At 45.6% G+C, this 23,669-nt stretch overlaps 1 protein-coding gene across 7 annotated transcripts in view; it reads left to right on the top strand.

Annotated features, from left to right (window-relative positions):
* The window catches only part of Vps8 (VPS8 subunit of CORVET complex), a 234,143-nt gene that overhangs the window by 11,428 nt on the left and 199,046 nt on the right, over window positions 1-23,669 (top strand). For 6 of the 7 annotated variants that reach the window (XM_063270364.1, NM_001427620.1, XM_063270366.1 and 3 more), the window contains exons 2-7: window positions 743-1,054; window positions 1,761-1,829; window positions 11,964-12,094; window positions 14,048-14,141; window positions 17,273-17,305; window positions 18,355-18,409. In XM_063270364.1, coding sequence (XP_063126434.1) covers window positions 902-1,054; window positions 1,761-1,829; window positions 11,964-12,094; window positions 14,048-14,141; window positions 17,273-17,305; window positions 18,355-18,409 — 535 coding nt within the window. In that variant the 5' untranslated portion in view covers window positions 743-901. Of the gene's footprint in view, window positions 1-472; window positions 553-742; window positions 1,055-1,760; window positions 1,830-11,963; window positions 12,095-14,047; window positions 14,142-17,272; window positions 17,306-18,354; window positions 18,410-23,669 lie in introns of all 7 variants that reach the window. The other variant, XM_063270362.1, reaches the window with a different exon arrangement.

The raw sequence follows: 23,669 nt of genomic DNA, 5'->3' as shown, positions 1-23,669 counted from the left end.
GGTTTCACGGTTGTAGCCCTGGCTGTCCTGGAACTCACTCTGTAGTCCAGGCTGACCTTGAACTCAGAGATCTACCTGCCTCTGTCTCTCAAGTGCTGGGATTAAAGGTATGTACCACCACTGCCCAGCTGACATTAAACTTTTATTGCTTTTAGTAGTTTTCATTTTCTAGAAATGGACAATCTTTAGGATTACCAGTTTATCTTTCAATGTATAATGCATGGTGTTTTAAGCTGTGAAACACAGAAAAATGTATTCATTTCTAGATTACTTGACTATTTTATTCTTCCCTAAGGATAACCATGTTTTTTTTTTCATGACTGGCTTTGTGTAATTATTTTGTTCTGGGGTCACTGTTGACTCCACCTTGTAAATCAGCTCATGGGTTTGCTAGTGTGCTGTTAAATAACTGTCTGCCTTGGGCATATACACTTAGCTGGTTCAAAGATGAGTCTGTGTGCTTCCTGCCCAGGAGCTGGGAGGTCCTGAGGTCCCAGAAGAGAAGGACGGGTTAACTGGGAGCTTCCGCACCAGTCTGCCCTCTGGCTGCAGGTATTTACGTCTACTTGGTGCTGTCTAGGACCCACCGTGCTTCATGCCAGTTTTGTTTGTCTCTCGACTTGGGTGGAGGTTCCAGTTCCATCCCTCTCCAAGTCTGAGCTACATTTTCCCCTCTGTGTTCTCGTAGGAGCCCTCCACCCACATCTTACCCTCCATCCCCTTTCTTTTTGTCTACAAACAGATGACCAAGTAGAACCTTATCAAGAACGTCTCTGAAATGTCCAGCTAAGAAGAAGATGTCTAGGTAACACCTACCTCCCTACCGAAGAGATCTGCAACCCAAGACCAAAAGCAAGAAACAACTGCTGGGAGTGGTTGAATTCAGTTATCGAAAGCAAATATGGAAAACGAACCAGGCCAGGAGAATTTGGAACAGAACCCGTGCGCCAGGACTGTGGAAGAAGAGTTGAACAAGTCTTTTAATTTAGAAGCTTCCCTTTCAAAATTCTCTTGCATAGATCTGGACAAGGAGCTGGAGTTCAAAAATGATCTGGTAAAAGTTTAGCTTTCTTCAAGTGATTTTTAACAAAACTTGAGCTAGTGCGCTTTATGACTCTCATACCTTGAGCCCGTCGTTTTCGCATGCCTGGTTAGCGGGAGTCTGTATGGTTTTTACAAGGTCCCATCAATCTGATTTGTGCGGTCTGTTCCCGTTTACGGAGCACTCTGGCGTCCTTGAGTTTATACCGGTAATCCACTCTGTAGTTGAAGACACTGGTGTGCAGCTGTGCAGAAAACCCTCTCTAGCCCACTCAGACGATGGGCACGTTAGAATTCCTACCTCACACCTCACCAGCTTGCTTTCTTGGTTGAATATCAATGGTTTCCGTGGCTGGGAGCGTATTTAATGACAACTTCTTTTTAAGCTTCGTCATTCTTCACCATGAAGTTCTGTGGCATGCGGCATGTCAGTTAGGTCTCAAGTCCAAAGTTAGGAAAGGAGGATCTGGCTTGAGACGTTTTCTCATCCTGAGACGGGAGTGACAAAAGTCCTGCAAATTTCTAGAAAGGTCTAGGGCTGTCAGAGTCAGGGTGTTCCTGGCCTTGTGGGTCACTGAGTGTGTGGCCAGGGATTACTGAGTTGAACTTATGATCCAGTTAGCAGTAAGTTTCCCCTTTGACAGTGGTTCTTAGTTATTTAAAATATTTCACAGCTATGAGAAAAAAAAACTCATGCGAACTTTTATTTCTTTATTTAGATCGATGACAAGGAGTTTGATATTCCTCAGGTGGATACTCCTCCAACTCTGGAGAGCATTCTTAACGAGGTAAGTAAATGTTACTGGTCGCTCTCAATTCGTGGCATCGATTTCTCATTGATTATTCATAACATATTGGATTAGTTACAGTGTGTGTATTTGGATGTATACTGTCTAGTATGGTAGCCACTAATTACATGTGTCAACTTAAAAATTATGCGAAGTAATACTTCAGTTTCTCAGTTGTGCCAACCCCATTTCAGAAGCTCAGTAGCCATGTGTGACTAGGGGCTATCATAGTGATCAGCAAAGACACATAGTATCTTCATCAATGCAGAAAGCTCTGTTGGTCAGCAGTAAGCTAGATCTCGAATCTTTTGCCCCTTTTCCCAGCTGTTCTGTTTCCTTTTGGTGGGGAGGGTGTCCATGAGCAAAGGTGAATTCACTTGATATAAGAGACCAGTGATAGACCAAGAAAAGATTCTATGCAAGTCCAACTTGGTGAGCCAGAACTTTATTTGCCTCAGTTTTAAGAGAATACACAACTCAAATATAGTCACTAAAATTTCCATCCCATCTCTCATCCATCATGAAAGTTGGTCTATTAGTCAGGGTTCTCTAGAGAAACAGAACATGTGTGTGTGTGTGTTTGTGTGTGTGTGTGTGTGTGTGTGTGTGTGTGTGTGTGTGTGTGTATACACACTAGATATATGATATATATCAGAATGAAATATATAGAGAATGAAATTATATAGAAATATTAGAATAGCTGTGTCTAGGTAGTCCGACAGTGGCTGACTACCAACTGAAAGTTCAAGAATTTAGTCTGTGTTTAGTCCACAAGGCCTACTGTCTCACCTGGTCCTCAGTGTATGCCAGACTCTCGAAGAAGTAGGTTCTTATGCCAGTGAAGGGTTGGACTTGCCATCAAGAGTGTGAAAGCAAGCAGGCAAAGAGTAAGCCTCCTCCTTCCATGTCGTTTATATAGGGTGCGACCAAGAGGATGTGGCCCAGGCTAAAGTGGGATCATTCCCTCCTCAAAAGATCTGGATGAAAAATGGGTCTTCTCAATCAAATGATTTAATTAAGAAAAAAAAAAAGAAATCTCTCACAGGTGACCCACCTGCTTGGGTTTTAGTTAATTCCAGATGAAGTCAAGTTGACAATGAAGAATAGCCATCCCATCTGATCTTCTTCCTCCTATATATGCTCAGACCTTTCCAAACTACAGGCAGCAGTGAGGCAGGAGGCCAGTGCAGGTGGAATCCCAGCTCTGGGGGTTTGAATGAGAATGGCTCCAATAGGCCACATTTGGTCCTTAGTGAAGCTGTCTGGGAAGGATTAGGAGGTGTGGCCTTGTTGGAGTAGGTGTGTTATTGGGGGTGAGCTTTGAGGTTTCAAAAGCTGTCGTCCTGCCTTCCATTATGATCATGGACTCTAACCCTTTGAAAATGTAAGCTCTCTATAAACTCTCCTGTAAGTGAGACTCCGGTGACCCTCTTTCGATTCCCACTCTAAACGTGAAGAGCCAGGGTTATCTCTGCTTGAGGTGGCAATGGTACGGTTGCGCTATCTCCCGAGGTGAAAGCTATTCTTCAGTCTCCGCTCCTATCCTGTGGCTCCTACACACACACTTTCTGCCATCATTACCTGAGCTTTGGAAGGGTCGACATGTATGTACATGACTGTTTCCTGAGAGTGGGCCATCATACCACAACACGCCACTTGCTTTTAGCAGTTTGATTATTATGAGTCTCTGTGAGTAACCATGCCCCACAGCAAATAACCCTCCCCCACAGTGAAGGTGGTCAGCCCCGAAGTTAGACAGAAGTCTTTAGAAGGCAGTTAGCGGGCACATCACACCCATTCCATGAAGTCATCGCAGTAGCCTGCCCTGGCCTTTGTGATTTCCTCAGGTAAAGGGTTTCACCGTGGCCTACAGTATATAGGACACTGTTTTCCTTCCGTGAAGTGGCCCCCACACTCCTTCACAGAGCACTTGGTTGCGTCCGTAGCAGCCATACCATTAGTGTAGCAGCGGGCACATCTTTCACCTAGTGCGGCCCACGGTTGATAGCTAGCAGACCCGTTAGTGACAATCACCGGTAGCCTGGATGGCACCTTCTGGTGCTGCAGAAGACAGACAGCAAAGGAGAGCCCCAGCACGGGCCCTGTCTGACTTCTCCGTGTACAGAAACCAGAGTGTAGGGACCAGTATCTGTTCAGGACCCTCCGAGACCACGTTCTCAGCTCATAATAAAAGACAAGGGTGGGGGACAGAGTACAAGGGAGAAGGAGAGGCGGACAAAGCAGAGGGGAAGATGTACTTCTCTCAGAGGACGACAAAGGACTACACTGGATAGAGAGGAGACAGACATGACCTGCAGGCAAAAGGCAGTTTGTGAAGGGAAAAGGGGGAGACTCCATGTTAGGGTGAGGTGTTTAATTTAATTGGGGGGTTTTGATTGCTGGACTTAAACACTTTGATAACAGGACCTTGGTAGTCAGCCTCAGGAAGAGGATGTGGCCAAGTGACTTGGTGGCTGGCCTTAGGAATGTAAAGTTTTTAGCAAGGGAAAGAGAATGGGAGAAGGGCAAGGCCTGTCAGCGCCGTGGTTGCCACGCTCAGGCCGGCCAGAGCCCATTCCCAGAACACGCAGCTGTCTGGCCACCCAAAGCACCGGCCTTTATGGCTTGTGGGGACCTCAAGGGTTTCTTCGGCCGACAGTCTGTAGGGAGGTAATCTACCCATGGCAGGTCTTCTCCCACGACCTTGTACAGCAGCAGGGATTGACCTAACTGGGGTGGTGGTGAATGCGGGAACAACAGACACACACAGACAAAGAAAAGCTGGGGTCAGGAGGTGCACCGGCCACAGCAGGGGAATTCAGCATCTTTATTTTATGGTGAACCTGGGTGGAGAGGCAGGTTTATGATGCACAGCTGAGAAGGAGGCCGCTGTGGCTGATCCTGGCTGGGGTCTCTGCAGGGGAGCAGTGTCAGGTGTAAACATGCAGGAGGGGGAAGCTGCGAGGGACATTGTCTGCATGGACTGCCAACATCCACAGGACCTGGGGAAGGAAGGCTCAGTGGTTCCCTAAGGTCTGGGGCACTGGGGTCCTTGATATGGCTGTGCTCTTGTGAACACTCCATGGTCACTCAGGACACCGTCCGCTTCTCATACCTCCTGGGTTTTCTTCAATTTTTAAACAATTCTTCGAGATGCTTTTTTGGATCTTTAAGACATAGCATTCAGGCAATGAACCTTTTCACAGAGGTAGGCAGATCTCCGACAGCTTACCACCGTCTCTTCCCAGCAAGTGCCAGTTAGTTTTGAGATGCTGGCTGTTAAGCGGATGCCCAAACATTAGCACGATCTGCCACAGCATCGTGAAAAGGTCAGTCGCTTGTGTCAAAAGAGAAATGTCGGGTGCGCTGGTGTGGGTGGGGACGCTTCTTATTTAGTTCTCTGTAATTCATAACCATTTCACATAAATCATTTCACCCCCTTACCCTGGGCACTGCCGCGGGGCCACGGTGTGTCTTCCCACCTTCTAGCGAGTGCCCAGGCTTGCTGGCTTATACTGGAAGGTGGGTGTCCTCACTGGGTTTCCATCTCTTTGGTAAACACCAGAGCTGAAAGCCACTTGGGATCCCAGAGGGAAGCCTGGGCAGGAACCAAGGCAGGAACTGAGGCAGAGACGTGGAGGAGTGCTGCTCAGTGGTTTGCTCTTTGGGCTCCTTCAGCCACCTTTCTAGTTTACTTTTTGTGGTGCTGTGGATTGAACCCAGGGTCTTGTGTAATCTGGGCAAGCGCCCTGCCACTGAGCTTGCTACTTTTCCTTCTTTTTCTCTTTCTCTTTCTCTCTCTCCTTTTTTTTTTAAAATCAGCCTGATGTTATAATTACTTTGATTGTATTTGACTTCAAAAGTGTTTTACTGTGTTAAGACTTAAAGCATGGGGGCTGGAGAGATGTCTCAGTGGTTAAGAGCACCGACTGCTCTTCCCGAGGTCCTGAGTTCAAATCCCAGCAACCACATGGTGGCTCACAGCCATCTGTAATGGGATCCGATGCCCTCTTCTGGTGTGTCTGAGGACAGCTACAGTGTACTTATATATAAATAAGTCTTAAAAACAAACGGACAAAAAAGAGACTTAAAACATTTTCAGTATTCTTTTTTATTTTTATTATGTATACAATGTTCTGCCTGCATGCCAGACGAGGGTACCAAATCTCATTATAGATGGTTGCTGGGATTTGAACTCAGGACCTCTGTAGGAGTGGTCACCCAGTGCTCTTAACCTCTGAGCCGTCTCTCCACCCCACATTTTAAGTTTTTATATAGGTAGCCTTGTGCTTGAAAGGATCTTTTGCAGTGAAATGTTATCAATTTATTAGTTTTATGAAGTATTTATAATTATTAATGTCTAACAAAACCTTTTATTTAGAGGGAGGGAAATTAATTTTAGCTAGTGTGGTTAAACGTTTAATTGCATTTTTGTTGGAGGAATCTTCCTCAGTAGAGAATAAGATCCTAATGAGCTTGCATAGCCTTATTTGCATATCTGTACACAAACACTGTCAATAAGAATAATGCCTTTATTGGGCTGGAGGGACATCTCAGCAGTCAAGAGCACTGCTTTGCAGCGAACTTGGGTTCAATTCTCAGCACCTACATGGTGTCTCACAACCGTCCTTAACCTCACTTCCAAGGGATCTGATGCCCTCTTTGGACCTCCTCGGATGCCAGGCTCACACGTGTTCGGCATGCATACATGAGGTCAGAACACTCATACACATAATATAAAAATAAGTAAACCTGGGTTTGGTCCCCAGCTCCGAAAAGAACCAAAAAAAAAAAAAAAAAAAAAAAAAGTAAACCTAATATTTTGTTTTCATTTTAGTAATCTAAAGATAATAAATTAAAAACATATTTTAAAGAACGAGACTGTCATTGATCATGAAAGCAGGCTATCCCAGCACAACTCTCTCGTCCCTGAGGAACAGTAAATACGGTTGTTCTGTAGCTCACCGAGAAGGCAGTGCTGCTGTTGTGAGAGCTATGGCTGCGACGGGGAAGGCTTCCCCAGGGCCAATGATGCAGCTCTGAAGGAAAGGTACCCTGGCAGTCAGGAGCCAAGGAATACCATAGAATCCCACCACACGGCAAACCTCATTCAAGAGATCCATTGGAGGGGAAAAACCCAGGAGGGTGGCTGCCTGTGCTCTGGTGAGAAGCAGCTGGGAACTGAGCAGAAGGCAGGCTTTATATAGGGTTTCTGGGGGTGGAGTTTTCCAGGGTAGTGATTTCCAGAGTGAGGATTGGTGGGATATCAAGTCCTGAGCTTGGGGTGAGCCCAGGGATTGGTGGGTTTGAAAACCAGGAAGTGAGCCCGACTGTCACCCTAGAGCGATCACGGTGAGTATAATTCAGTGCTTGCTGCTTTAGGTCTCTGTGGTAGACGGACGCTGGCATTGCATAGTGCCATATGACAGTCTCTGCCCTTGAGAGACACATGGGACTTGGAAAAGGGCAGGCTTAGGGAGAGAGGTAATAAGAGAGAGAAAAAAGTAAGAGAATCATTGTGAAGACCGATAAGCTGTTCTCCTCCAGTGACGTAAGCCGATTCAAGCTGAATGAAAGAATTCAAAGGGACGCTGATCTTGGGCGGATTCACTGGTCCCAGAGTGCTAGGGGAGTCACCACAGGGAGGGAAATAGCAGGGAGTGAATAGAAAGAGAAAGAGCGTGTGCACTCAAGTAGAGAGAAAATGCAGGGGGAGGGGGACGCACCAATGGATTATGTAGGAAAGAGCTTCTAGCCCTTGGCTGGAAATTTCAGGGCAGAGGGCAGGTACTCCAGCCATGTCCTCTAACAGGCAGGGACTGAGGGATGCTGGGAGAACCCGGAGACCAGGTCCATTTTGGCATGATAAACATGCACCTCAGCCCTTGGCCTGGGTCTGGAGACCAGCAAAGACTATCGGGGTTATTAAAGAAAGTTATTAACAAACCAAAAAGGGCAGCAGGGAAAGGCTCTTTCTCTAGCATAATTATGTGTACATTCTACAGTGTTCATATATCAGCCTGAGGGAGGTTGGCCAAAGCTGGACCTAACGTGTTCTTAAGATGGGAAGATAGGAACTTGTGAGACATTGTGAGCCCAAGACTCAGCACATGAAATAACATTCCCAGGCCTTGAAATCACTGCCTCTCAAGACCTAGGTTGGAAGTTACGTTCTCTAACATAACCCTTTTTCTTCTGGTCCCTATCTTCCACTAAACTTGTCCTTTGACCTTGGCATGACCTTGTCTCTTGACCTTTCAAAGTGTCAGAGTAGTGTTGGGTTCACTTCAGTTCTGCTGTTGGGTAGCTAGGATTATCTTGTGAACATCTCGTGCGCACAGCACGGTGAACGAATTGTAGCATGTAGCGTGGAGGAAACTTTCCAACTGAACGGCCTGCGAGGTAGAATGTGGAGCCTATCCCAGGAGCTCCTCTTGGGCTTCCTCACCAAGGTCCAGAATAACCGATTCCAGCTTCTACCCATAGGGACTGGTTTGCCTGACTGACCTTACACACAGGATAGTGTACTCTTGTGCATGTAGTGTGTGTACATGTATGTACATGTATGTGCATGGCATGTGTGCCTGTGTCAGACTTTTTCTATACACTGTTCTGGGGTTTTGCCATGTCTTATAACTGTTTACGACTCTCTCTGCCTCATCTGTTCATCCTCCTATTGCTAGGTACTCACGTGGTTACAGACGAGGACATTTTTATCATGGCTTGTGCTCACACAGCTACATTCTCACAGTTTTCTTGTGCGTGCCCTTTAGAATTGGTAAGCGATCATGTGTAACAGCGTTTGTGAGCACTGCTGCAGGCTGTCAAAGTGTTGTTTTACTATATTCTTTAGGGGAAATGTACCAGAGGTCTGGTCATCTATGTGCTTGTTAACCGTTGAATTTGTGTGCCTCTCTTTGGCCTTTTATACTGAAGGAAAAGTGCAGAGTGATTTTAATTTTAATTTCCCCGACGATCGATGACATTGGATGCCTCCAGGTTGGTTTTGGCCGTTTGAATACCTGGTGGAAAGCTTTCTTTTAAAGACAGTGGTTTGTGAAGTCTTCAGTCATCACTCACGGTCCACACACTTGCCTTCTTTCACTGTGCACCTTTTTACAGCACTGCTGTTCTCATTTGATACCCAGGAGCTTTTAGAACAGTCCAGCTCTCCAAACTTTCCCACTGTGGCTCGTCATTTGTGTTTCCTTTGTGACAAGAAGATCTTGCCATTCTGAGGCCGTGATGATATTATCGTGTTTGTTCCAAAGTCTGTGATGTCACCTTTGCTACAGCTTAGAGGATCATCTATTTGAGAATTGATTTAATTGGTCTGTCTGTGGCTGCCCCAGTATCACATCATCACAATCTAAGATTGGGACTTTAGATCTTAAGTCTGGGAATGTAGCTTAGCAGTAGAACATGTGCCTAGCATGGGAGGCCCTGGGATTCATCACCAGTAACACACACACACACACACACACACACACACACACACACGTATACACACACATACATATATACACACACATAGACTCAGATGGCATACGTACACACAGACACACATACATATGCACACACACACAGACTCATGACATGCATACATACACAGACACGCGCACACACACAGACTCAGACAACCTACAGACAGACACAGAGACACACATACATGTATATGCACAGAGACACAAACTTAGACACAGACAGATGCACACACAAATATACAGGTACACACACATCTAAACAGACACCCAGACACAGACATGTACACAGACGAACAGACACACACACACACAGGTAAACACATACACAGACACAAAGACACATACTAAGGAGGGAAGAAGGGGAAGATGAAGCAGAGGAGGACTCATCAGGAGTTCAGGGTCCTTCTCAGCTGCATAAGGGAGCTCAAGGCTAGCCTAGGCTACATGATACCCTGTCTCAAAACAACAACAACAACAAAAAGTTAATAATATGGTCCTAGAGAGTTGGCTCAGTCACTGTGGACACTCGTTGCTCTTGCACAGGACCCAGGTTTGATTCCCAGCACCCACATTGTGGCTCACAACTGTCTGTAACTCTGGTTCCCTGGTGTCTGATGCTGCCTTCTTGTCTCTGTAGATACTACATGCAGATAAAACACCCAGACAGACAGACAGACAGGCAGACACACGTATACAACATAATCATAAATCTAAAGAAACCACATTATCAGTAAATAAAACAAACACAGGCCTTGATAGCCAGCGGTTGGGGTGTCCCAGCTCTGCCGCCATTGAGAGTGATGTCTAAGTTTTGGACTTCCACCATGCAAGGCTCACTCTGTTCAACTTGATAAGAGCGCATGGGTTTTACAGTTTGGGGAAATTGATCTCTACTGTGTAGCCGTAATTTTACATTCCTGTTGGCTTCCTCAATCCTTTTATTTCCTTCTCTTTTTCCTTCGGTTATCCCATGAGCCTGGCTTTTCTCAGGTGATCTGTTTTATTTAATTGTGTGTCCAGGCTACTTAAGAAAATCAAATAAGGCTTTGACTGACTCTCCTGCTTGTGACCTTTACCCTGTAGTTCTGATTTCCAAATTATTTCCTTTTCCTCCAGCAATTGTGGCAGTCTCTTTCAGCTCTCAAGTAACTGCCTCCTTGCCAAGCACAGACTCATTCTTAGCAGACTTACGTGTGGTGGAGAATTCTGGAATGTAGTGAAATTATAGACTCCTTTATGTTGATGTCGAAGACAGATTTCAGAGCCATTACCACATGGCACTTAAAGCTGTGGTTATAAAAGCGCTTGCTTAAGTAGGGAGTGTCTAAGTAGCAGGAGAAGAGAGCCACAAATATTCCTGTGGATTAGCAGTTTAATGGTGGGCTGAGGAGAAGCTGGGAAATGTGACCTGTGAGAGTCCACATAAACAGGGCAAGGCACATCTGTTGGGAACCAGGGAGAGAGGATGCTTCCAGTAGGGAATGGTCAGTACGGAGTGCAGCATGGACGCTAGGCTGACTGAAACTGGGCAGCGGCTAGGACCTAAGGCAGCAGCTCAGGGGGGAGAGGAGTAATGGGCATGGCTGACTTCCCTGGGACAGTGACTGGCCCAGAGTCGGCTGCATGGCTCTGGAGCCTGACTCCTTCATCTACTGTTTGTGGGCTGTGGGTCGGGACTGTCGCTTCACCATGTCCCTCAACACTAACTCATCATCCACTTTTTACCTGTCCTGAACTCCCCAACCCACGTTTAAGGGATACCCAGGGCCTTGACTTTAGCTTAGTGCGGCCCTCTTGCCTCATGGCTCCCTTGGCCCCAGCTTTCCTCAGCAGGAACCTTTTCTTCTTTGGTATTCAAATAACCCTCTATCTGGTCTTTAATACTACTCCTGCCACAGCCTCTCCCTGTCCCCTTCATCCAGCACGTGGCCTTAGTTTTCATTCTGAAACAGGGCTCCCATCTTGTCTCTGCTCCTCGAAAGTCTTGATAGCCTTCTCACTGCCCGCTGCAGAGAGTACTCTAGTAAATCAGTGCGTGGGCACTGTTACACGCCAGGCCTCCTTACTGCAGATACAGTGGCAGACAAGGCAGACAGAGGCCCTGCTGCTCTAAACCTGATGGAAAACAGCACCTTCTACGGCCTGGACCCCAGCACATCTTTCTAGGCCACCTTCAGCGTCTGCCCATAGACTCCAGCCACTTATGACAACTTCCTCTACCCTCCAGTAAAAACCCATGTTATGTGGTCAAGGTTTCTGCACATGTTGTTTCCCACCCAGAATGCCTTCCTTCTGTATACCTATCATGTTTTCATGCAGACACTTACAGCCAGGTGAGATTTTTTTTTTTTCTAATTAGCCAGCGATCGTTAGTTTCCTGTAAAGGTATTCGAAGCCAACAGTGGTCTGCATGCCCGTTCTGCATCTTCCTGCTGTAAGGGAACTCTCTAGAGTTCACGAACTCTCTAGCGAGCGATCTCTGTGTGGTGTTGAAATCTCATTCTGTGTGTCCTGCGCCGTGCCTCTCTGTGAATGAGAATGTGTGTGTGGAAGAGCAGGGAAAAGCAGAGGCGGCCCCTGGGGTGCTGTGGAGAGGCCAGCAATGAGCATTTGGAGTCTTGAGTTAACGGTCTATCTTCTTTCAATTTAGACGGACGATGAAGAGGAGTCTTTTGTTCTGGAGGACCCTACATTGTTAAACGTCGACACCATCGACTCTCACTCCTATGACACCTCATCTGTGGCAAGCTCAGACAGTGGCGACAGGGCCAACCTAAAGAGGTAAATATTCTTGTAAATCGTATTTGTGTACGGCTAAAGTAAATGTATGGTTATTTAAAGTTATTTAAAGTCACCCTCTTTATGGTACGTTCTAATTTGATTTTTTAAAAGTCAGCATCTTCACGGCGCAGCATAGTTTGATTATTTAAAGTAAATGTCTTCACACTCCCATGTAATTAGCTGTTGGAGGGGGCCATGGCTCATTTGGGGCACACTGTATGGAGCTCGGCCCCCTAGCCGCCCATGTCCCCTCCACTCCCCCCCACACCCACTCTCCAAGGTCAGCTCCAGAGTTCTGCATTTCCTTGGAGCAAGTTCAGAGGAGACTCTCAAAGATGATTAAAGGTTGGGGGAAGGCTTTGGCCTCTAACTTCAGTGTGGGCTGTTTTCACGTTCCAGGTTCTTTTGAGAACATGAAACATTTCTCACGTGAGAGGTGTGGAGGAAGCTCCGTGTGAAATGCTTTATTGAGTCCACGTGTGTGGCTGGACCGCTGCCCACGTGCTCAGCGCTTCTCAGAGATTTTTCTTGTGTCAGGGCTGTCTTCCTGAGGTCGCCATCTTGGACAGGGATCCTTGTAGGCGCGCTCACCTCCTCTTCATAGCTCAGCGTCTTTCGTACAGACCGATGTCTTTGATGACCTGAATTCCCTGTTTAAAAGCTATGGTGTTCTCTCGTTGCCAATCGAGAGTCTCCCACCTTTTGATATTGTCACAGGTTCTCACTTGAGAACCATGTAACTTAGTTGAAAAAAAAAAAATCACATCCACGTAATCTTGTAACAGCTTAGACAAGCTCCTGATTTTGTGTTGAACTGTGTTCGTGGTCCTCCCGGGCTGTGTGTGGCTCACTGGGCACAAGTTGGACATGACTGGTACTGGACATAGCCAGAAGCCCTTGGTGGTGTCAGTCCTGGTACTGTTCCCACCCGGAGCCTGTCTGTGAGCGTGCTCACTCCTGCCCGCCCCGTCTATGCCTGCTTGTGGTCATGCTTCCCCACAGTGTGCCCTAACATTCTCATCCTTCGGGCGATTAGACAGCTCTTTCCTCATAGCTGTGCCTCTAATCTTCCGTATGCTCCATTTACATGGCATTCATAATTCTGATCTGTGCTTTCGTATTTACGAGACGTCCGTCAGCTCCTCCTACTTGGCCATAGGAGCCGGGTAAGAGGACCTGTGACTTCCTCCTCTTTGGATCAGCAGAGCACAATTTTAGTCAGAATGGGCACGCCCCATTAATGTGTGGTAAAAGTTTAAGGATGCTTTTCGGATGGTGCCGAGGTGTGGAAGTGAGAGGAGTCGTAAGCAGGTGCAACATAGTGAGTGACAAGTGTGGGTGAGGGCGGTGGGAAGGTGTTTGGAGTCCTCACAGGTCGGAGTCTGAGGCAAGACTCATCAGCAGGAGGGGTGGTCTGGAGAACAGGAAACCGAGCCTGTGTCAGGTGGGCAGAGGACATCTTGAGCAGTGGCAGAGGAATGTCAGTTTATTCTTTTGATATTGTCACAGGTTCTCACTTGAGAACCATGTAACTTAGTTGAAAAAAAAATCACATCCACATAATCTTGTAACAGCTTAGACAAGCTCCTGATTTTGTGTCGAACTGTGTTCGTGGTCTTCCTGGGCTGTGTGTGGCTCCCTGGGCACAAGTTGGACATGACTGGTACTTGATAGCCAGAAGCCCTTGGTGGTGTCAGTCCTGGTACTGTTCCCACTCAGAGCCTATCTTGAGCCTCTCTAAGCCTCAAGGTGAGTTAGAACACATCTGAATGCTGCTCTGTTAGATTTTTATACGTCTTTTAATAGCAGTTAACAATAATAACTATATAATGATTAATAATTAATAGCAAAAACAGTGTCACTTTATGCTTTTTAAAAAGTATTTTCTTCTTTGGTATCCTGCCTTTTCAGCCCTTTGATCTGTTAAATGTTTCTTCCTTCTCTTTCGCTTAGGAAGAAGAAGTTACCGGATTCTTTCTCCCTGCATGGGTCGGTTATGCGACATTCACTCCTAAAGGGGATATCTGCACAGATCGTGTCGGCAGCCGTGAGTGTCTGTTCTCTTCACAGCGTGACTTGTAGTGTTGTGACATAGTAGGATGAGCACAGACCAGGCACCGCTCCTCTTTTGCCTCAAAGTTTAGGGAGAAAAATACAATTTGGCTTTTATGGTTTTTCTGATTACTTTTGAGTTGTAAGACATGGCCACACATCTTGACAGAGGAATTAGTGTAGCCATGAGAATAAAGGTCTGTGAGCATTTCGGTGCGCCCGAATGAAGAAGCATGGTGGCAAGCCAGGAGAACGCTCACAAGCCCTTTCCACTGATGGTTTGCAATTTTGGGAGGAGGTGAGGTCTCCCTGACTTAGAAGCTTGAAGGCAGGGAGGAAAGGGGTGCTGCTGTAGGGAGGTGGGACCTGGTGAGTGTGCCCGTTGTACGATGCTGCAATGGCGTATTCATGGCCTCCTTTGAAATGTTTTAGAATACTGGGACAGCATGTGAAGCTGGCTAGTCATACCGAGTCACTGGGCACTCGCATGCTCCTCCCCTGACCTCTCAGTCTGAGCTCGGTTTACTCTATCAAGTCTGTGTTCTGAATTCAGCAGTCCTGTGTGTGACACAACGTCAGTGTAGTGAGGAAGAGGACAGCAGGGACTCCGATGTCATTCACGTTCTCTTCGTGGAGTGTAGTTAACGGTTCATATATTTAGCTTGAACAAGATACAGAGACAATAGGAGTCTTGGCATCCGGTTGTGTCCCAGTTTTCAGTTCTGTCAGAGAAAGCTCTTTTGCAGGTTGAGGATGATGTTTGTTCTGGGCACTTAGGGTGCCCTGACCCTGCCGACGCACATAGCATGATGCTAAGTAGAGATGGCCAAGCACTGAAGACCGGCCAGCGCCCTTCCTCCGTTAGACAGAGAGGAACTCATGCTCGCCGGAATGGAAACCACCTGTCGAGGATCGTGTTTCCATGACATTTTCTGAATCTAATCCTTATGGAGGTGATGAAATTCATTCCTTTCAAAATCAAGACGAACCAGAGCAGTCATTTGACCCACCTGTGCAGTTTAAAAAATATTTTGAATAGTGGAGACTGAGCTAGAACTCAGACACCGAGCGCTGATTAGATAAACCTGTTGTTTAGAAGGGGTTTCCCTCCGCCTTGAGGAGGAGGAGGCAGCTCTAATAAATCCCAGAGTGTCAGCAGCACTCTGTTCTCTCCACATTGCTCTGGCAGCTTTGACGTGCTCAGATAGCACTGCTCTTCCTGCACTGGGCTTGACGCAGTACTTTTCTGGCCTCGGATTAGCAGCTCCGTTTAAGCTGCATGTTTTTCTGTGATGGTTGGCTTATTAACATGTAAAGCTGCTTCTCTTTGGGGTACTTGCCCTGGCTGGTTGCATTGTGCTTGTAGCCCTGTGCAGTGATTTTTATCAGGCCTGCTTGGACCTTGATCACCCTGACTTAGGAGTCTGTGGATGACAAGGGACCCTTCTCAAAGTAATGACTATATTTAAAATACATTGGAATTAGGTTTTTAAGGAATCTACCATTTAAAGGATGAGCCTTAAGGTACTATAGAGGCCTCAACACAATGTTTTATTGTTGTTTAAAAACATGCCTGTGCTGGGCTCTCGTGGGGGTGACTGCTAAAATGCAGGTTCTTGGAAATCACCCCAACTTTCTGAATCGAGCTACCCCACCTGTGCTTTAGCTCACTGCTCAGCTGTGCCACCTGTGCTTTAGCTCACTGCTCAGCTGTGCCACCTGTGCTTTAGCTCACTGCTCAGCTGTGCCACCTGTGCTTTAGCTCACTGCTCAGCTGTGCCACCTGTGCTTTAGCTCACTGCTCAGCTGTGCCACCTGTGCTTTAGCTCACTGCTCAGCTGTGCCACCTGTGCTTTAGCTCACTGCTCAGCTGTGCCACCTGTGCTTTAGCTCACTGCTCAGCTGTGCCACCTGTGCTTTAGCTCACTGCCCAGCCACCCCACCTGTGCTTTAGCTCACTGCCCAGCCACCCCACCTGTGCTTTAGCTCACTGCTCAGCCACCCCACCTGTGCTTTAGCTCACTGCCCAGCCATCCCACCTGTGCTTTAGCTCACTGCTCAGCTGTGCCACCTGTGCTTTAGCTCACTGCCCAGCTGTGCCACTTGATTTTCTCGTTTGCCTGTTTCCCATTCATCTCAATTTTCAAGAGTGGTTTTATTTTTTAATTGGCATACAAGTGAAGGTTTCCTTAGAGCACTTTTATAACATTTACTTTTGGTCAAGCCATCCATCCCCTACACCCTTCTCCATCATTCCCTTGCTCCACCCCAGGAAAATTCTAATTCAGTGCTGAAATGGTTCCCACATCTTTATTCCTTCTGAGTCAGATGGCTTCTGCATTCATTTGAATGTGGTTTATGCTTTTCATCTGTGCTCTCTCACCCCTGCCTTTCTCCATGCAGAACAGAGTGCAAATCGTGTATCGGATATTTATATAGGGCCTTGGGACAGCTCTGTATGCTGGGTGAAGATGCTGCCACAGTGCTGTCACCCAAGCTGTGGTGATGACCTCAGGCTATGTAAGCCTCAGATAGACACTCTGTAGCACTCTTTGCATCTAATGCAGTCCACAGGGCATGTGTTAGGATTGATAGAGCAGGGCTTGTTAGTTTTCTGAATGCATGGAGATTGCTGCCAGACAGTTGGTGGCTTTTGGGTCATGGTCACTAGGGAGGAGCTGAAGTGGCGCTTCATGTTTGGCCTCCCGTGTTTGACTCCTTGCTTCCCATGAACCACGGGCTTCCTTTAGATGCTGGAGTTAATCCGTTGGAGGGGAGCCCCCTGCTCAGACATGGGGCGCCTGCAGCAAGTTCCCCTCTTCTGAAATCTTTGATTCTACCATTTTGGCCCTGTTAGAATCTGTTTGCATTTGGGAAACAGACCTCTTTCCTCTCTTTAAATTTGTATTTCTAATCAGTACCCGGAGTTTCTGTTACCAGAGTTAAATAGAACCGTCGCTTCCACACTCGTTGATTGCTGTCCACAGCTTTGGGATCGAGCTCACTGGAGGGGCAGGCCAAGGGCGCACCTCCCACCTCAGTTGTTCAGTCAGAGTGTGCGTGAGGAGAGGCTGCATGCTTCCTCTCGATACTGTTATCCTTTTCAATTCTTCTGTTTTCGTTTAGGACAAAGTAGATGCTGGCTTGCCGACAGCAATTGTAAGTACACCTTTTAACCCTTACAGTAAGATTTTTAATTTCACTGAGTTCTCAGACTTATTTTTAAAATATCCAGTGCTATTATGATAAAGTCTTAAAGCCATTCTGTTAGTAGTCAAGTGTTAAAGCTTGTTCATGTTGTATCTCAGCCCTTCTCCTTTATTTATTATTTAGCTCTTAGCATTTGCTTGAGAGCAGGTAATGGAGTAATGAGCCTTTCCAGCATCCGCTCCCCTGTGATCTGCGTCCCTGGTTCAGTAAGGACTGGAATAGCATGGAGTGAGTTCACTCTGCTAAGACATATTCCACAGCTATGGGCCCCAGGGCCAGGCTGCGCATAGTCTGGAGTGGCCAGGGCCAGCTAAAGCAGGCTTGACGGCGCGTTAAGGATCTGTCTTCTGGTTTCCTTCAGCTGCCTCCATGGCTTTCCCATTAGTCACCGCTGAAGAAGTGGGCTCAAGTGGACCATTCCGCTGTCTCTTGCCTGATGGTGATAAACTGGAGAAAAGTATTCTCGTTCCCCCCACATTGCAAGGTGGCCCTGTGTGGGCAATATAAGAACCTCTTTAGTGGGCTGCCAGGGAGGGCTTTCTTTTAAAGTTGCTTTAAATCAGTGGCCCTCAACCTTCCTAAGGCTGCAACCTCTTAATACAGTTTCTCATGTCGTGGTAACCCTCAGCCATAGAATTATTTTTGTTACTACCTCATAAGTGTAGTAACTTTGCTACTGTTGTGAATCATAATGTAAACATCTGTGAAACCCCCTGTGAAAGGGTCATTTAACCCCCCTAAAGGAGTTGTGACCCATAGGCTGGGAACTGAAGATTTAAAGGAGGCCAAATGACATCGTTTATATATAGTATCGAATATATGGTATTTCGATAACATTTCTCTTAAACGTAGAGGAATTCTTAGACGGAAAAGTGCCCTAGGTGGTTTCACAGTTTACTTTCTGGATGAAATGCCTTATTTCTGCCATTGGCACATCGGCTGGTGTCTGGAGGACAGCAGGCAGAGTCCACACTGATGGCTTTCCCTTTTGTTTCCAGGCAGTGTCCAGTCTGATCGCGGTGGGAACATCTCACGGATTGGCTTTAATATTTGGTAATTTTCTAAGTACTTTTTAATTTTAAATATCGATTCCTTTAGGTTTGATGTCCTTTAATTGCATTTTATACGGCAAACTTGATTTCCATGTGTGAAATAGGGGAAACTTGAAGCAGCAGCAGTTGGTATTTTTAAGTCAAAAGTGACTGGCCGCGTGGCCTCCTCTGACTACACCGCACATTTCTCCTTCCTTATGAATATGTAAGGTGTTCCTGCTGCTGGCGTGCTCTACACCTAGACAGAGGAATGATGTTGGAAAGAGGCTTCGCTTGTCAGCGTGTCTCCCTCCGGCTGGTGGTGATAATCATTTTTTATTCTAAGTCATATTCCAGCCATGGGTGCTCAAAGCAGTCTTCAGGGAAATGCATTCCCCAGGTTTCTGAGTCATTTCCATTGTAAATCTTTCTAAACTGAAAAAAAAAAAGTTACTGCGAATATCTTATTTACATAGCAGAAACTAGTGGCATTCTTGAACTAATCTCTGAGACTAATCAGTTTCATTATTCCCTTGCTTTTGAATTCTGTATGCAGGCAGACTGTTTTGATCTATTTAAACATTTAAAACACATCAGATAATATCCTTAGCTCTTTTAGTGTATGAACGCTCTCCTCTGGGTCTCAAGATCTGCATTTCCTTTAAAAGGGGCTAGCAAGGCTTGCTCAGTAAGGGTTACGAGAGCGTGCTTTATTAACAGAACCGTGGTTTGATTTCTGGGGAGTCTTAGATTTTTACCATACATGAGAATAACTAGTTATTTTCCATTGTTACTGAACAATTTGACTTTCCATTTATGAATTTTCCATTATGCCGAAAGCGTTATTTAACATATAATTGTAATACTCATTCTTTTCAAATGCAGTTGATTTAAATAATAGTTTTATTTTTTTGAAGAGCAGAAGGATAGAAATGCATGTGTAATTTCCCGGAGAGAACTTTAGAACTGAATCTTTAATATTTTATTTATTTATTATATATGAGTACACTGTAGCTGTCTTCAGACACACCAGAAAAGGGCATCAGATCTTATTACAGATGGTTGTGAGCCACCATGTGGTTGCTGGGATTTGAACTCAGGACCTCGGGAAGAACAGTCGGTGCTCTTAATCACTGAGCCATCTCCCCAGCCCAGAACTGAATCTTTAAATGGTAGTTATTTTTCCTTATAATTGATATGTGTCCATAGTAGAAAATGTACAAAAACATAGGTGTGCACAAATTGGAAAATATAAAATATCAAATTCTAATACCTAGGGGTAATCTATAGCCTTTCTGATACCCATCCAGCTTTTTTTCCACCTGTGGGCATAGGTGTGTGCAAACTCCTCAGCGAGACTGTGTTAATTTAGAACCCGATTTTCATTATAGTGGCACCACCTCCTGAGTTTCTATATTTGCATCGTCTTTGTTCATTTCAGATGTCTCACAGCGTAGCTTAGGCTTGTCCAGAACTTGCTACATGGCCTGGATGGGCCAGTCATGGTGACCATCTTGCCTTAGCCCCCCCCCCCCCCCCCCCCAGTGTTGAGAGTACAGGCCTGGAACATCGTTTTTTTAATGGGCACATAACATTGTTTCAAATGGATTCGTGAAAGTTCAATTAGTCTTTTGCTCAAGGAAACCACTTAAGTTGTTTGTAAACAGTAGTGTCATGTGCAACTGTGTTTCTGTAGTTCTTGTATTTATCACTTTTGAAACAAGTTCCTACAAGTGGTCCAGGACACAGCATTAAAGACTCCATGTTCTTGCCTAATTGCCTTCAAAAAACTGTGTAAGCATGGTGTCCAGCAGGTGGGGAGGGCCTAGTTTCCTTCAGGGATCACTAGACTATGGGGAAGGCTCTCACCATCTTGTTTTAGTCCTCTAACGTCATGTGCATGGAGTGATTGAGACCCAATCACTAAGGGGTGCTCACAGAATCAAGTTCAGATTACACAACACTGGTTTCTAGGTCAGCAGTCTCCAGGGTTTTAAGCAGTTCTTTTCTGAGAGAAAAGGAGGCAGAGTTGCAAGGATTGAAAAAGGGTTAAAAGAGGGCAGAGCATACGCGAGTGTTTATCTGCCAGGGGGCGCATTGTCCCTTCAGTCGTGGTCAGTTTTCCTCAACTCTGCTCTCATTCTCTTCGTTCCTAATGCAGAGGTCAGAAGAGAGTGACTGCTTACCATCATCCACTTGTGTGCACACAAGTCTGTTAACACGGAAGAGTGCATACTCTCTTGATGCTGTCTCTCACTGCCTTGGACCTGCCTGCTGTCTTTCTAAAATCCCCAGGAGCTTCTCCAGTAGATGTGATGAGACAGTCTTTTGTTATGGCTTCACTCAGAAGACTGTGCCAGAGTGGACTTTCTGAGGGAGAACAACAGTACTCTGATTTTGCATTGAGTTTTACTAGTACAGTTAATAAATTTCACTGGTTGTTGTAAGAGACAGATGTTTGGACAGTGCTTTCTAACAAATGCATTCAAATATGCTAAAAAGCTCAGAAACAAATGGCAGATGCTACAAAGTGTCTCGACCAGCCATCTGGCTCTGTTGTCAGGCGGCGTTGGCGCACACCTTTAATCCCAACACACAGAGGCAGAAGCAGGCAGATCTCTGAGTTGGAGGCCAACATGGTCTGCAGAGCAAGTTCTAGGACAGCCAGGGCCACACAGAGAAACCCTGCCTTTGTTTATCACAGAAGAGACCTAATAGAAAGACTTTACTTTGACACCATTAGGTTCTCTGTGAAACAGGACTGAGTCATTAAAACGGTAACACCCCATGTCTGGAAGGCCTGTGCAGTTACAGCACGTGGCACTTGGTATGTCTCCTGTGGTTCTCACCTCACATAGGGCTTAACAAAGGTACCCACCTCCGTGTTCCCTCCTCCTCCGTTTCCCTTTGTCCTTGGTGTGCACTGGTGATGTGTCTCTTTGGAATTGTTTTGTTTCTGTTTAGCTGAGTCATGCCTCTGCTTACTGTGTTCTAGTTTGAATGTTACATGTTTTCTCTTTCCCCAGAGCCCATACCTGATTGTTACCACAAGGGTTAGAACACCTCTTAACCAAATTTTTTAGTCTGTCACTCCCACAGATAAACAAAGCTCATCACTTAAGCACTTCAGAGCTTGCCTGCATTTTTCTCTGAACTTTTGAACTGATTTCTTGCCTTTTTCTCCTTCTCTTTTGATCTTTTCTCCATGGATTCAAAAGGAAAAGGTATAGTAAATTTGGTATGCATGAACAGTTCCTTTTCTTTTGAGCTTTTTAATGTCGAAATCGAGTATTGTCAATTACACTTAAGCCTTTTTATAAAAGAAAAATAAATACCTACCTAAAAATTGGTTAAAACAGGCATTGTGAAAAATTCAAAATATATGCATATTTTAAATGCTTTATTTTAGCTAAAGATAAATGGGATTCTTTTAGGTAGTTGTCAGTATGTTCTATTTCCTCTGATCATTTAGTAGAACATTTTTTTTGAAATTTGTGTCTGCCAGAGAGATCTGCTGCAACATTACTTTTGTCATAAACTTTATCGATAACGAGCCATATAGAATTTAAGCACCTCTCGGTTAAATGCTTGAGTACAGGACTCTGGATTCCAGCACAGCTTTGCTTCAGTCTTTTACTGTAACATTATCTTGTTGATGTCCAGTTTTTTGACGCATCTGGCCTTTTCCAGGTCTTCTGAGACCCCTGCTTTGTGCTCATGGTAGCCACGGCTCTTCTGTTTGCACTCTGGTCTATCAGTTGACGGACTGCCTGTGTTTTTAAAGTACACTAACGTCACAGTGGCATACGTACCTGGGAATGAACACTGGCTCTTCCGTAGAAGCAGCATTCCCGAAGGTAGCCACTTAGCCATGGGATTCAGTGTGCCTGGTTAGAGAGCGTCGGGGAAGGGGTAAGGGTTTGTCTGTCTGAGCTCTTCAGTTAAAGTGCATCTGCTACTTTGTATCAGATGTGACAAATGCTTTATAATGAGGTCCTCCCCCTTTTTATTTTTTCTTAGCCCTAGAGCTCACTACAGTGTGAATGAGTAAAGGATAAGGAAATAGTTGTGACTCCTGGCAGGGTAGACTTCCCACTTACCAGGACCATTGATTCCTTGTCACTAGTTCCTTTTCTCATTGTCTATGAAACCAATTTAAAAACTAGGGATGGTGATAGAGAGGACTGGCTTCATTTTGGTATATGGAAAGAAAAATTCCTCAAGTACGTTCAGCTTTAGATTTTAAGCTGTTACTTCCTTGTGGCTTCTCGTTGCTATTTTTCACGTCACAGTTAAGCCTAGCGTGAGGTCTGCACTAAGCAAAGTGTGCCTTGAACATTATCCAAATGCTTGGTGTGAGCAGTGCTTCAGATTTTGAGTCTCTTGGCTTTTGGAATATTTGTATAGACTTCACAGGCTGAACATCTCTAATTTAAAACGCTAAAATTCAGAATGCTCCAGAATCAGAAGTGTTGCAAAGTCAGTCTGATGCTCAGAAAGGATTGGGTTTTTGAGTACTTCAGGCTTTGGTTGTTTGGATTAGGGATACTCCTCTGGTACTAATGAAAAACAAGTGTAATTCACTGCACGGCCAAATAGCTCCCCCCACCCCTTTTTGCTTTGAGACAAAGTATCACTTTGTATTTCTGGTTGCCCTGGATCTCACTGAGTAAAACAAGTTGGCCTTGAATTTGTGACAGTTTTGCCTGTGCCTCCTGTGCTGGGATTATAGGCAGGCTGGGATTATAGGCATGCTGGGACTGTAGGCACGCTGGGACTATAGGCACGCTGGGACTGTAGGCACGCTGGGACTGTAGGCACGCTGGGACTGTAGGCACGCTGGGACTGTAGGCATGTTGGGACTATAGGCATGGTTCATGATGCCCAGCTACTGTGTTTTTTATGATCCTGGATTTAGAGCTCTCTGAAATTCATTTGTAAGCTATATTATTGCTGCTGATAATAAGTCCTTGCATTTGTATTACTTGATAATTATCAGATTATATCAAACTTCGAAATTGGGGGTATGCGTGAGTGTGTGCATGTGTGTACGTGTCTGTCTGGGGTGATGGTCACCTGCTGATAGCATCAGCATTGTTTTAGGATACTAAATTGACAGTGTTAACCAGACATATTTTGTGTCAAGTAGATGTGCTATAAGTTTAGGACATTCTTAGTACTCTGCTAGAGGGAGGAGGCTCCAGAATGCAGGGAGAGTAGAGCTTTCCTGAGCAGTGCTCACCCCCACTCTTCCTTCTTCTGTGACTGCAAGCTGTCACTGT

Source organism: Rattus norvegicus, chromosome 11 (assembly GCF_036323735.1).
Source record: "Rattus norvegicus strain BN/NHsdMcwi chromosome 11, GRCr8, whole genome shotgun sequence".
Taxonomy (NCBI): Eukaryota; Metazoa; Chordata; class Mammalia; order Rodentia; family Muridae; genus Rattus; species Rattus norvegicus.
This window is presented reverse-complemented; position numbering and strand designations above follow the sequence as displayed.